Source organism: Columba livia, chromosome 4 (genome assembly GCF_036013475.1).
Source record: "Columba livia isolate bColLiv1 breed racing homer chromosome 4, bColLiv1.pat.W.v2, whole genome shotgun sequence".
Lineage (NCBI taxonomy): Eukaryota > Metazoa > Chordata > Aves > Columbiformes > Columbidae > Columba > Columba livia.
The window spans coordinates 67,772,937-67,788,651 of NC_088605.1; the positions used below are offsets into that span (position 1 = coordinate 67,772,937).

The following is a 15,715-nucleotide window of genomic DNA, read 5'->3' on the forward strand; positions in this document are numbered from 1 at the left end:
ATCGAGTTTACCTGAAGTCTTCTGAGGCCTAGAAAGACCCGTGGAGAGACTGTGCAGCCCCAGCTGCTCTCCTCTCCACCTGTTCAGCTCTGAATAACAAACTTCTTTGTCTGCCTCTTCTTAACATGGCAAATAATACTGACCAAGGTGCACAACCGAGCACAGGAAGAGGAATGCTTACCCCTCTGCTATGTAACATGCGCAGCAGTCGAGCATATTCAAGCTCTGTATATTTATCTTTGGTTTTGAATAAATCTATTTTTGGTTCCTAGTCTCACCTGACATGTCACTTCCCTCTTTTTCTGTTAATATCCTTCAACTATAATGTTATCTTGTGTTGTCTTTTGTCTCTCTCTTCCAGACTCTGACGTTGTCTTATTTCACTTGTGTGTTTATTTCTTTCTTTTTGTCCATAAAGAGCACCTTCTTTCTTCTATATCACATGCTATTCAATACCTTATCTTTTATTTCTCCCTATTTCTACAGTGGTTTAAATATGAAGCTATTGTAATGGGTAATATCTACTGCTATGATATCTCTACAGTAGAGATTAAACTGTCCTAAAGGATGAACTGTGGTAGCTCAACAGATCTCTCAGTTAAGTCAATAGGAAATTTTATTTGATCAGTGGAATTTACCACTCAACAGGTGGAAAGGAGCTGAATTTTAATAAAAGATGAGGAGGAATCCAATCTGTTTCATACTGGCACTTAATGCAGACACTGACTGCAGCTTATTATTAGAATTATAGGTACCTCATCCTGACATGTTCCAGCCTACCTAAAACTATCACGTAAGTGAAGTCAGGGAACAGATGCAGAGAAAAATCCAGTTCACCAATTCTACATGCCTCCCTCTCTCCATTTCCTGGGGCAGGCTCTGCAGCAAGCATCTGTGCTACCTTGAATTTCCTGTCCCGCTCTTTGAATGAAATTATAAAGAAACAATAAGAGATTTGTTTATTCCACCCTCAAGATTGATTTTGCTGTTATCCAATGACACATCTGTAATACATAGAAACCCTATAGAAAGCTGTCATCCCATGCTTGGACTGGCTCTTGCAAGTTCTACTCCTGGCCCTGTGACTCTGCCATGTCTGTATGTCCCAGCTTGTAGGAGGAGGACTTTCCTCTAATTCAGGAAACTTAACGGTCTGAAAGGACACTTTTCTGAGGGGCTTAGTCTTTCTCTTAGAATCTACAGCCTGGTTTTCCTATTTCCACATCATTGCTCTACTTACTGGACTATTATGCAAAGAATGACCACCTTTTTGTTTGTTTGTTTAAGAAAAAAAGGAAATTAAAAAAAAAGTGGCTGCAAAGAGGCATTTACAGACTCTACCTATATGGTTATTTCCAGAGGGACTACAGCTCAGACAAAAGGTTAATCCAGAATAATAACTTTAGGAGAAATATTTAAATCAGTAAATCACACAAAGCAGCCTGGAAGAAAGAACAATTTGATTTTTTAGTTACTCTGTTATGAAAGAGACTCTTCTCTCTACTCTGACCCTTAGTACCTATCCCTGTTTCCCTCCTACTAGAAAGAACACCATCAAAATGAAAGTGATTTTATTATTTCATTCTTACCTGTGTGATAAAATTTCCCTGAAAATCCCAGGTTGAAAGTAAAATTTGTAATCTGAGCTCTCAAAAGATTCTGAGTGTCAAGCAGGGCCTGAAAGAAAAATACCATATAAACATACCTGTAGAAAACTACACCTGGCACAGAAATTTAATTTCACAATATAAGTATTTTTACAGGCATATATATTTTCAATTGGTTTTGCTATTTAAAACCAGTTCTTTATCTATGAAAAAGAAGTAATAGATATTTTCATTACAAGATTCAAGACAGCATTCAAACTCCATTGTTTTCCTCATTTAGATGACCAGCTACTAAATACTTTTTTACTCCCTGGAACGTGAGCCAGGAAAACAAAGACACAGGCTGGAGAAAAGACCTTCAACTGATTCTTCAGGAAACCTGAGACACAACCAAGAATGAAATTCAGATCTCATATCCCCAGCTGCTGCTCTGTTCACTAAGGTGAACAGCATCTATCAGAATTGTGTTTTCTAGAATCAGAGATTGATTTGAGTTGGAAGGGATCTTTAAAAGTCATGCTGTCCAACCCCCCTGCAATGAGCAGGGACATGTTCAACTACATCAGGTTGCTCAGAGCCCCATCCAGCCTGGCCTTGAAAGTTTCCAGAGATGGGGCATCTACAGCCTCTCTGGGCAACCTGTTTCTCTAGATCAGGTCAAATACATATGCAGCATTTTAGTTATGTTTCAAAATTACTGGCAATGAAAACAAGACAAAACAACAGAAAGAGGCAAGATGAAAACTACTCCACATCAAATAACTTAATCCTAAATTCACCCAAATTCTGACAGATTTCTCAGGCTGTTAGCATACTGGCTTTCAGCATACATGTACTTGCAACTAAATTAGTACAAACAAAAAACCAGCAAGCAGGAAGAAAGCGGAAAGCTATTATTTGGCAGATACAGCTTCACTCTTCGATTTCAATATACTCTTCTTGATTTGTCATTCCCAAGATTTACATAGTGCTTTCAGGAGTTATCTCCCAAACTCTTATGCTCTGCTGTTGTCCACTATTTCAGCTTTCCAGGTGTCACAAAGAAACCTAGCCTTCTAATTCAAAATAAAACTTTGCAAAGCAAGAACAAAACTTAAGAACACAAAGCTTCCTCTAAAATGAGACTTGGAGTGCAAGTTTCTCCAAATAGCCTGTTTTCAACTGAGCACTCGATAGTTGCTAATTTATGAACATAAGGGATTCATTGGAGATTTGTGACATCGTACACAGCACATCAGAAGTGTATGGCCAGCTACAGCACGCACAAACCCTTGGACGCAGGCGCTCATGCAGTACCTTTGAAAGAAAAGGAAATATTTATAAGTCAAAGCCCAGCAAAGAGTTTTCAAAGTCAATGTGCATTGTAGCACAACAATTTTAATAAAGCGATTAAAAGCAATACTCTCGTCAGAAATGAGTAACTCTAAGCATGTTATGAAAGGGGAATGCATTTAAAAAGTCACACGACTAAAATCACTGGAGGTTTTCAAAGGTTTAAAGGTCCAGTAGGCTCCCCACTCGTGAAATTCAATGACAATTTGATGCCCTGAAAAATATGAGCCAGGAATTTTAACTATAGTTACTTTCAACGTTTTTGAGTAATTTATCTACAGTTATTTTTTTAACTGGAACTCCAACAACAATAAAATGCTAGCGTGGAAATCAAGTCCAGCTTTCTGTATATATGCATAACATAGTCAAGTTACTGATCCTTAAAATATGATCAATTTTACAGATGGAGGTGATATCCACCTTATCAGAGAGGTATACAAGCTCTTCTTTAGGTGTTTTCCAGGGCTCATCTAATGAAAGTACAATCTCTATCTGCAAACTCTGTCAAACCTGTTTCCTTAAACTATCATACCTACAGCATTACAGTGACAAAATCAGGCAAACAGTGACAATAGCAGGGCAGTGACCCTGCGCACCAGCCTCAAGAGACAGCAGGCCCAGTGGAGCTCCCCATCCCTAGTAAGTGGTGGCCACACGCCACAGCTGGTGCATCTGTCCCCACTCTGTGCTTGCCTTTGCCAACACGCCCTTTCCCAAGCTGAGCGTTTTCACCTGGTCCCATTGAGAGACTGCAGCACAGCTCAAAGTGGGGACCCAGCCGCTCTCCAGTCCTCTCCTGTCCTGCATCTGATGCCCCAGTGAACGCACTAAGCTTGTAGCTGTGTTTGGCTCAGGGAAGCTGGTGCTTGAGGGAGCTGATCTGCAGCAATAGGAGACACAGTCATTTGTCCCTGTCCTGGGGGGATGCAAAACTGAATTTTGCTGACACGGCTGAGGAAACATGAGTGGTTTCAATTCTGAGTCATCAGTACTATTTGCCTCATTCACCATTTCAGCAGACCAGAACATTATGCCTAAGCACATTCATTAAATATACACTAAACATAAAGCTAGATATGTGGAAGAACTGTCATTTTTTTGCCTTCTATTTTTTAAAGTCCTCTCAGATCTGGGAGTAATTTGTCCCTCCCACTGTCTTCTTCAGCAGTATAGCTCCAGCAGCAAGGGTATAAGAGATTTCAAAGAACAGTACTTGTAAGATAAAGTCCATCTTGTTTCACTGGAAAACCTGAAAAATGCCCTGTGAACATGGGACATTCTAAAGGAAGGAGTAAAATGAAGCACAGAATGGATATAATTGAAAACAAGCTTGAGATTTCTGAAGTGGAATATTAAGAGAAAAATCTTGCAACAGTGTAACAAGGGCTTTTGCACAGGCTGAGAGAGCAAAGATCACTGAGGAGGCTTCTTATGCGAATGAAAGGTAGCAAATCTGCAGAGGATTTATTATGAAAACCATCCTTGAGCTTTTGGGAACTCATTCAGTGAAATAATTTTATCTTTGCACAGTTAAAAGTGTAGGACACAAATGATACGGTTATACATTTCTTATGTTAACAGTACGTATTCTTGAATGAAAGAGATCCTGAGTGCAGCTTGACAGCAAAGTGGCTTGAATGGGCTGCACGGTACTTTCCCGCCAAATTAAGAACTCTGAGCATCTTTTGAGCTGAAGGTCTTATCCTGCACCTTTCTGACAACTTCTCAGCTTGCCAGCTTCAGTCTAGTTTCAGCATAATGGGAAAACAATAGAAAAAAATCAAGAGCAGCTGGAAATGCCAGAGAAACACAACCTGGAGGGAGTTCTGTGCTGTAAGCACCAAAAACCCCATGACATTTCTATGATAATGCAACACAGAGTTGACTTCTTCACCAGGAACTAATTTTGCTGGTGCAGTTATCACCTACTCACCTCAATTATTACCTAGTGTTCGCATTTTATTTGGCCAGCAGTCATGATAAGACATTCCAAATAACACTCAAATAACATGGAACTCTAAGGGAAAGCTGAAGTTCACCTTCTACAGAGCAAACTTTGAAAGCGATGCCACTGTTTGGTCTCTTTTTTATTTTGGCCATGCTACCCTCATTAACAACAGGAGATCTGCTAAAGTCTTGTGGTGGTTGTTGAAAACGTATCAGCTAATACCAAGCTGCCTACCTGCTCCAGCTGCTCTGTCTGCAAAGCGGGAGGGCACAGACCTGCTGTGAACCACTTTTTGTACAGACAAGCTGAAATAACATTTGAGTTGTCATGCCTATGATTATTTTCTGGGTGACTTGACATTTTACTCATCTTTCAGGTTCTAAAAACAAAATGTTAAAACTCATGAAAAATATATAGTAGCAGATGGCAGGGCCTATTACTGTGAGTTTCTATCAGAGAGACAGAAAGAGAGAGAAGTAGGGGGAGGAAATGCCTGAAATTTCATTTTTAAATGCTATTTCATATGCTGAAGGTAAGCTGGTGATATATTCTGTATATTTTATGTTTGGTTTATGAAAAGCCCTTCTGGGTATCTGTATGACATGTTATATAAATACACTAGTACTGAAGATTATTTTTTAAAAACAGTTGAGTAAAACTTTCATATGTTTATAAATAATTATTTAGTACATATGTTGTACTTCCACTGGTAATATAGGGAAAACAAATTGCTGGCTGCATAATCTTTTATGTACATAGATACAATGGAGTGCTTTCTCTTCAAATTTTCCGAAGGTCACATACTATGTTTAGGAAATTCCTTGTCTCAGGAATCAAATGTGAGCATTCAATATACGTTGAAGATGCCCTTCTTCACCAAAGGTCCAAAATAATCTCAGAAAAAGGCCCTGTTATAATCCCAGAAATAGATGAAAGTTATCCCAACGGCAAAACAACAGCAAAACACAATTCTTGCAATCCCTGCATCTGCCAGGTTTATAGCACAATGAATGAATATCACAAATAAAGCCAGATTCTGAGATGATTAATCAGCATCATCCCATTTAAGTTATTGCTATTTCATTTCTGATGAAATATCTCAGCAAATATAAGATGCTGTAACTGCCACTGGGATCTCAACTGAAAGAGAATTTAGGAGAAAATGGGCTCTAAGGTCACAAATGGAATGGAAGGAACTAAGAGTATTATTCTTTAATTGAAATATTCACGCAATGAAAATGTATGAAAATTCCTGCCTTTGTATAGATGGCCTCCTCCTTTCCTGACAACCATAATGTTTAGCTATTTTTGTCACTTTCCAATCAGAAATACCAACTTTGTTTACAAAGGAAACAGTTTCATTTTATTTTTCTCGTCTTATGGACAGAACAGAGGCACAGACAGATGACATGGGATGACAAAAGCCCTTGCTCAAGTAAAACAGCAGTAAAACCAAGGATAAAATTCCTATCGCTAAACTTGCTTCCCACTTCCATAGCCAGGAAACCATCCTGCCTTCTGTTCTCAAATATCTCTTTACATGATTTCACTTCATGGTCTGTCACAGAGAAGTCACAAGTATCAACTTATCTTTGGTAAACAGACTGCAGTAATTTCTTCAGTATCAAAACAAATATTCAGATTCAATTATCTTGGTTGATCAAATAAATAAGAACACTTTGCTGAACTCTGCTTCACCAAAAAGGAACTATGATTTGTTTCTGTAGTCAGATCAACATTTTAATGACTATTTTCCTCCTCAAAAGCTGCTAAAGAACTTAAGACACTTGAAAAACATGTACCTAGCCTAAAATGATGTTAATTTTACTTGCAACCACATAGATTTTAACTAAATTGGCAAGCAGACAGACATAGCCTCACAAGGCTGCAGCGGCAACATCCTAAACTTCAAATCAGCACATGCTTTCATGTTAGTAAAAAAATCATGAAAGGTCAGCTTCATAATTTTTCGAGAAAGCCTATCTCCTCCCCCTTTTTTTGGGAAGCAGATCTCCTCTCTGGAACGCTTGCTTTACTACTTCACATCTAACAATGCTATCAAAGGAGTAATTACATTACAAATTACTTTGCTTTTGAGGTAAACTTCTAATACGGTACTGGCTCTTTAATAAAGACAAGGACCTTCTGAAAGGGCAACACAGATTAATAGAAAGTGTAGTGTGAAAGCACACAAGTTAGGCGCACAAAGCCTCTTTATGGGAGCTCTTATGCAGAAGTAGCTTTGATTTTCTGTGCCATATTTCCTCTTTGGTTTAATCCCTGCAAGAGAGAAAAGAAACAGAACTAAAGCCATTTTAACTTCTGACTGGAGTTCTTAATGAGCTGTAACTGATGTGATGACCTTTCATTTTGAACTTTTAGTGACATCATTTTTCCTTTCCTGAGCACGCCTGTGTTCTGAGCAAAGTCCTCTGCAACCGAAGCTGCCTGCACAGGTATGTGCACACCACTCGCCTCCCTTGAAACTTCCCTTCTGCAAAACCTGACCTTTTCTAAAGTTTCTCCCCACATTGCAAATTCACTTGCTTACAGGAAAAACAAAAGAGGATTGGGGAGGAAATAGAAAAGAGAATTGAGGAATGTAACATATATGTGGCTGAAGTTTGTGTTTATGATGCATACAAAAATGATTTTTATAGTGTTGTGCTTTGTGCTTCTCTTCAGAGTTCATTTGCCAGTATTGGAAATTTCCCATGTAGAATTTGAGATACGCTTTATCATATTTTATAAAGTAGTCCCTAAGCTTAGAGGCACTAGGAAAGTGTCTGAATTAGTGGTGAGACGTGGCACAGAGCAGAGCCCAGACCAACAAGCTGTGCCCCACAATCAGTCCCAGATTTGCCCTGGCACTGCTGAGGTAGGTGGCAGAGAAGGCAGGAGGGGGGACACCCTGCATGGGGAAGGGACAGATGAGGGGGAGGGAGCAGTGGGGAGCCACAAGAAATGCTGTAGCAGCGGCATGGGGTGGGCATGAAAGTGAGAAGTGCGGAGATCGTGACAGCAGGCATCCAAGAAGCTGTGGCAGCTATTGGGAATGGGAAAGCAGTGGGCAAGAATTTGGGGTGTTTGGAAGCAGTGAGAGGCAGCATGGCAAGAAAAAACAGAAGGCGGCCTCAATGAAAGCCCATCCCAAAAGGCTGGGAATCATTATTTTATTAGACTATTTTGCTTCTGAGGAAAAATGTATCCCTCATGATAAATTATGTATTGTGGAACATCATTAAAATTCAATGTCTATTCTTTCTGGATTTCCAAAGATTAGCATTTTGACACCCATTACCATAAACATTTAATCTATGCGGGAGAAAGAATAATTGCTTTGGGTATATCTGAAAAAATATTTTCAATATCCTTCAGACAAAAGGAGAAGAATGCTTAAATTTTCTTTGTGCACTCTCTTAGCAAAGCTGACACTACAGAGAGGGCAACACAAGAATATGAAGAAAATCTTCAGCTTTTTCAGTAACATGTTTAGCTCGCAGAGACCATAAATTATAAATAGACCCTAAACTATATAAGTGGGGAAAGGACACTGCTCTACAGTTTGGTGGAAGCAAGATGTCCAAGAGGATATAATCTGGCAAAAATAGAAAGACTGATGAAACAGGGACAGAAAAGCTAAACTGCTGACAGTGCAGATGTTCAAGTTAATAACATATCAGATTTTATGTGAGCTGAATATACTATTTCTGCCACTTTGTACAACAGAATTAAAATGGGGAAAAAGCAACCCTGTTTATTAAGATACAGTAGCTTCAAGAAACAAATTATTCTTTCAATTAAAAACAGATTTTGATAAGTCTACCAAGTCCTTCAAAAGATATAAGAGTTTAAAAGTACCACATGCCAGCAGGACGCCTATTTACGAAAAGCCATGTAACATGGTAGAGTTTAAAACAGAAAGTATGTGTGCAAAAAATCCTTGGAGAGGAAACAAAGTACCTGATGTCAGTTACTTAAAAATTCTTGTGGTTTACTGACAGCTATGTTCTACTTGCAGCAGTTGTGGTTTTCAATTATCAAACAGGGGTGCCTTGGGACTCAACTCCAGTATGGGCAAAGCTCCCATTGATTGCCTGGCTTAATCTGGACTCTTCACCAGATCCATTTGCCTGAGTATCTTACCTGACTTCCTATAATATTATGGTCCATATTCACCAGTTAAAGAAGTCAGTGTGAGTCTTTTCAATAAGCACCGTTAGCTGGGTAACCCAGCTTCTCTTCCAAGCATCAGTAAGATAAGGTATCAGGCTGGAGCCTTATTACGTGCATCTTGGTTTTTCAGTGTCCAATGTAAGGCACACTGGACCCAATTTTCTAAAGATTCAGGAACCAAAACTTCATTTTATGTGCATAGATGCTGTTAACTAGGTATCTGAATCTGAGGACCACTAAAAAATATAAAGAAATTGTAAGTAGCCATTTTGGAAAATTTTATCTCAAATAATTTAAATCAAAAAAGGTTGGGTTTTTTTTCATCCAACATACCATTTTAATGTTACTGGGTCTTCTTTTGCAGGTTTGGTGTTCTGTTTTTTTTTTTTGTTTTTTTTAACATCACATACAATAATGATCTTGACGATGGTCCAATTATATGTTTTCAAGTAATTAGGCTCTTTCATCTAGGCAAATCATTTGTACGACCAAGAGATTTAAGAAATATTTCTGACTAACTTCTTTCACCAGCTTCTCGCTTCTTGGAGGCTGAGATAGCAGCTAATGAGAATAAGCTAATTATGGCAAGGTAAGTTGAAGGTTTTAAATACTTGGTGCCAATACTATTTAATAAAGTAATTAGCACGCTGTTTTGAGGATTCTATATGAAATTCTGCATTATTAGCTCTTAATTAAGCTGTACTTTGATGGAAGAGGTTACTATTATGAAACAGCTAAATGATCTCGTTATTCCACAGTTAACTGAAATAAAACCCTGCATTCCTTTTAATTAAAGGTCAAAAAAACCCCAGGCCAATTGAAGTAGAACTAGTAAACACCTTGCTTCTGGATATGGTATTTTTCCCTGGATTTTGGTAAGTCAAGATTCAATAGAAAACTTAATAGTTCTTGCATTTTTGCGTAACTCTTTATCTGCTTGTGAAATAGCAAATATGAATAGGTAAGTTCTCAGAGTATAACAGAACTCAAAGTGGAAAAAATAAAAGTTACTCTAAATGCATTTAAAATCTCTTCACATTTACCCAGTTAAGTTATTGTGGTCTAGTGATCGTTGGTGAACCAGTACAGTGAGAAACTAAGGTTTGTTAGCCACAATAGAACAGGCAGGTAGCTGTACTGCAAAGTCACACGCACACCTCCCACTCAGCTGCCTCAGCTCCAAGCACAACAGGCCACCTCTCAGGGTGACAGATCCCATTCCAGTTCACTTCTGGGCCACTTTGCTGTGCCTGCTTAGTCTGGCCTGTCTCCATTGCCACTGATCAGCAGTACATAAGTTGCAAGAGCTGTTCACTGATCCACATAGATGCTTGTCTGGGTACCAGCAGTAAGCATTAGGCATTAACTCAGGTGCAAACAATGGCTTCAGATGCAAAGCATCTATAACTCTGCACTCCCTCATTTAGACAACCCACATTTCTAGAGCTTCAGGTCTTGTTTGGTAGGATGCACAATATTTTGTCATAGAAGTCAAAACAACGTCATGCCTATTCAGTCCAATGGTGCATATATTTTATAGTTATCCAGCTCAGAAAGAACAAAGGTATTATCCAAGCTCCCAGTATGACATTCACTATCAACAGCCCATTTGCTTCTTGTTTAATGCTTCCTCAAACAGCAGCTCCAGCTTTAGCTTTCACTGCAGCCAACAGGCAGAGCAAGCAGAGTTTGGCTGGAGGCTCAGTGCTCCTCTCCAAGCCAGACAGTCCTGTTCTGCACGGGCTGGCCACCAGCTTCCTCTGCGGCAAAGCCTGTGCTCCCTTTTCCACTGCACACTGCCAGGCTCTGCTGCTTAGAGCCCTTTCACCCAGCTGCTCAAGCTCAGTGCAGCCACTGAATGCTGAAAAAATCTAGAAGACTCAACACTGGAAGAAGTTCTAGGCCTAATCTCTGGGCAGCAGAGACCACAGTGGTACCACGGGAAGCCACAGAGGCGTCACAACACCTGCTGCATTCTTATGAGTCTGTCAGTGGCTACATTATTCTGTCCAAAATCCCCATATTTTTCAAAATGCAATTTAGATTTCAGGTCTACCTTTACTTCCATGGCCTGCATATTAAAGACAACATTTGTTCAATAAAACTTGGTTTCCTATAGATTTGTTTCCCAAATTGCTATTCCCACAGCCTGCACTTCCCATAGCCTGCACTCCTTTTCACACTGCTACCTAGGACCTACCCTCCCCGTTAGGTCTCTAAAGCATCTTCTTCCCTCCCTGCTCTGCCACACACTCTGTCTAGATGAAAAATGGACAGGACATACTATCGCTGGCTCCAAGACACAGCACACAGAACAGCCAGGGGCAGGTCAAAGCAAAGGGATAAATGCAGAGGTCCCTCTGGAATCTCTGCTGCAGTGCAGGCATTGCTTTGCTTGCACATCTTATCCCATAGTGAACTCCAGGATGCCAGCAGGAATTTAACTGTCATCAAGAACTGTCCATATCTGTCACATTGGACTGAAACTGGCCAGCAGGTTCAAATGTCATTAGATTGATCATTGAACAGTTTGGGTTGGAAAGGACCTTAAAGATCATCTAGTTTCAAGCTCCTTCCATGGGCAGGGACACCTTCCACTAGACCAGGGTGCACAAAGCCCCATCCAGCCTGGCCTTGAACACTTCCAGAGATGGGACATCCACAGCTTCTCAGGGCAATTTGTTCCAGTGCCTCAAACACCCTCATTGTAAAAAATTTAAGTCCAATCTAAATCTATCCTCTTTCAGTTTAATTGCTGGACTGACAAAGGCAAACAGGGACATTAAAACTGCATGATTTCTTTAGGAAGTGGAAGTAAAAATGAAGTGTCAGTCTTGCATACATGGGGTTCCAACAGTCTGTGAATATGGTCTTCTGAAAAAAGTTCAGTTTTACTTTTTTCTTCAGTGTCAGTATCCTCTGGACTTCAGTGCCTGAGCCTGGATAACCTCAGACTCACCTGTTCCCATAAGCCTCGAAGCCTGTGCTTCCTATTCAGCAGTATTTTAAATAAACAAGATGTCAACGTTTTGTCTACATCATCAAACAGATGGTCACAGCTCGACAGTGAGTGTCATTTATCTTTTTTTTTTCAGAGCACAAAATTCAAAGCATTTAAATTTTTACAATATTTTTCCCAGCATTTAGAGAGTGATCATGGAGTATCAGTGGCTACAATTAAAATATAAATCTGTTACATGATCACAGGAAAACTGAAGTCTACAGACCAAAGTATAACAAACTGCTATTTAGGCAGCTTGAAAGAACACTTGGATGCTACAAGCTATGTCTAGGATATTGGTACCAATCAAAGAGACACACTTCGGGGTTTCTTTTTTCCTCCTAGAAAGACTAAAGCTTCTAGACAAGCACAGTATTTATGTTAATGCTTAGCTTTACATACTAGAGAACAAATAAAGGACAAATAAATGAAGACTCAAACCCTCTAATTTATATAAAAACCACAACAGAGCTGGTTGTTCTCCTTGTTTAGTAAAGCAGAGCAGAGTTACCACACCACTGGTATGTTAAATAAACTGACTACACTATGTGCAACACACCAATGACACAATCCATTCATTTTTTTTGTTTGTTTCTTCTCCTCATGGAGCCAAAAATGATTCCTGCACTTCTCTTAATACTTTATCTCTATCTGTCTACCTTTGGCCCTATGTTTGGGTGATCTGAGGCACCCTGCAAGCTCTTTTTACCTGTATGCTCCACCCTTAGGCACAAAAATTTTTGACCAAAGGGATTTTCATTTTCTCTTTCCGCCTGAAAGCTCCGTGTCAGCAACAGCTGGGAATTCAGTCTGCAGCTTGCTCACCACCTAGGGGTCACAAGTATTTTTGTCTTCTCTTTGTGAGTAGTTCTAAAGCTCCTAAATGAAATTCCCCTGAATCCCCAGCATTGATATACAAGGAATGACAAAAAGTGAGAAAACAAGGAAGGCAACTTTGCATAAGATAACTGATATAACTTTTCTCAAACTATATTCATGATTATATGTAGTCAACACAGAAAAGACATTATTAGAACTTACTTCAAGTTAATAAAAACTTGGACAGTTTCATTGACTCCTACATAGCACTTAGTCTAAGGGATATAATTCAACGGGAAAACAAACAAACAAAAACCAACCAACCAACAACAAACCCCAACAACAACAAAGCCCAACAAGACTTTAGTGAAACATGGGACATGAATAAGAGGAACACAGGGAGATGAATTTGTTAGAAGTCTTAATACACACTTTTCCTGCTCTTGCATGGGTGTTTGCATTTCTAAAAGACAAGATTACAGAAACTAGATCTAGGCAGAAAAATACCCCAGCTGGCCAAATTCTGTACTTCAGGACTTAAACCAACACACAGGAATCCAAACTGAGCTCTGCATTTATTATAATGTAAGAAATTGAGAATACATCTACATTACAAACTCCCTGCCAATATTATATTCCTTCCAATCGCATATTTCATACTTTTTTGCCAATTCAAAGTTTTGAAGACTTACATAGTTCTTTTACTTCCTTTTTGATATTAGCTTCTATTCTGCCACTTTTATTGGCTATTCAGTTTACACTTAAATATCTCTGTGCCTTACATTAGATATGCTTTATCCATCCTCACTGTTTTTACCCTGCTGACATCTGCAGCCTATTGCTTTCTGCTTTGGTCGTCGTTACTTCCCACGTTGTTTAGCCTTTATTTTTTTCATTATTTTGCTCAGAGATTTCCTGATTATTCTGGTGTCTCTAAGCACTCTCTAAATAAGTCTGAATAAGCAGTGCAGAACAAAGCAAAATGCTCTAGAAACCTCCTCAGTCAGTAAGATAAAGTACTTTCTTGATGCAAAATGATATTTTTCACAGTCAGCCTAAATTTCACTCCACCTTTCATTACAAACTCAGGTATAATTAAGTATTTGTTATGGTTTTTGGAATTTTCAGGATTACCATTTTCACCATTTCCATTACCTTTAAAGAAAGCAGTGAGGAAGGAGAAGGTATAAGAGAAATGTTTTGCCTCATAAACTCCCTGCTTTTTATATAAATGCAAAATTATTTTGCAGCCTCTTTTCCTGTTCCGTTACAGTTCACTCAAAGGCAGCTCTGAGTAACCTTTAGTCCAATTTGCTTTAAAGGTGTAGCAGAGACACCTGAATTATTTCCAGGACTGTCAGCATAGAAAGGGCAAGTGCATGGGAGCTTGGTGTAGAGCTGTGTGGCTTATTGGCTCCACAAAAGTGCAACTGGTGTTTCCAGACCCAACCCATCACCTCTGCACAGCATGGCAGGGCCTTTGTCATGTGAATTTACTGGGTAGAATAACTTGGGTTGGAATGAATACGTGAAGTCTTACTCTGCACAGTTACTGCACTTTCATTTGTCCTCTCCGCTATTCATATTTTCAAATGTTTTGTAGTATAATTTTTGCAATATAAAATGGTATTTATGCTTTACTCCACATATGAAACTAGATTTTAAGGAGCAATACTAACACATCTCCAGGGCTGTAAAATATCAGAAGAAATCCCTTAAAGAGTAAATATTTTAAAAGGTTGGTCATAAGGTTTTTATGATCTGTCAAACTTAATTTTAAAATAAGGAGTTACACTTCCACCTTATAGAAATGTTCAAGTTTGCACAGAAAAACAACTCCTGCGGAACTGGAAATAGATAGTGCATTGTTATTCCATAAGGGATTAGATGTACACTGGCAACCAACTGATTTTCTTTTAGTTTGTTTTGTGAGCATAACCACCAAGAATCAGTCATGTTTGCATTGACTTCTTCCAGATGAACTGGGAAGAAGAAATGACACTTTCCATGCAGCTGTATTGTAAAAGAAATGAATGAAAGTGTCCCAGTTCCATCCTTATCTTTATCCTTTTCCCAGACTGTGTCTTCTTGATGTGCCTGAAGATCGACAAGAAAGTAGGCCCATTTTTTTAATCATATTTTGCAGTTAATTGCTTTGATTTCTACATCTGTCTACAATGTGGTTTTATTTTTCCATCCTGCTAGCAGCAGGAATTAGGCAGCAAACTTGTAATCTGAAAAAGCCTGGAATAAATCCTACAGCAGCCACTAGTACAGTGATGAATCTGAACAGCTCTGTGGCAAGCTGTAGTTGTATTATTATTATTGGTGTTATTGAAGTACTTTTTGAACAAAAAGCACAGAACAAAAAGAGCCTCTCACCAAGAGAACTTGCAATCTAAGGAAAGTGAAAGACTGACAGCAAAGCTGAGGGATACATTGCCAGGAGGCTGGAAAGCAGTTTCAGCACGTAACTGTCCTTGAATTACACTGCCAGGCATGACACAGAGTTAGAACCCTGTCCCAGGTCAAGTGCATTAACTTTGTAACATCAATGCCTGGTAAGTGCCTCCTCTTGACTTTCTTTTATTCATCTGCTCTCTGAACATAGTTACTCAGTCAACAACAACTGACAGCTTTTAAAATACTATTATAATCTTGAAACTTTTTAAAAGCTTCTTCAGTGGAGACAAATTATCCAGTAGATTTGAACACCTTACAGTGCACATGAAGGTTTCGATATGTCTTGACACACATTTAAATTCATAAATTTTGGAATGGCAGGTTGCTTTCATGGCCAGATGGACCAACCCAAACAGGACCGAGCTTAGG

The 15,715-nt window shown here is 39.1% G+C and overlaps 1 protein-coding gene across 5 annotated transcripts in view; it reads right to left on the reverse strand.

The window, feature by feature from the left end:
- Positions 1 to 15,715, reverse strand: part of LOC102089076 (bifunctional heparan sulfate N-deacetylase/N-sulfotransferase 3) — a 299,272-nt gene that overhangs the window by 44,015 nt on the left and 239,542 nt on the right. For all 5 annotated transcript variants that reach the window (XR_010472552.1, XR_010472551.1, XM_021298612.2 and 2 more), the window contains one exon: positions 1,590 to 1,677. Coding sequence is in view for 3 of the 5 variants with exons in the window: in XM_021298612.2 (XP_021154287.2) it covers positions 1,590 to 1,677 (88 nt within the window). In the remaining 2 variants the exon portion in view is untranslated. The remainder of the gene's footprint in view (positions 1 to 1,589; positions 1,678 to 15,715) is intronic.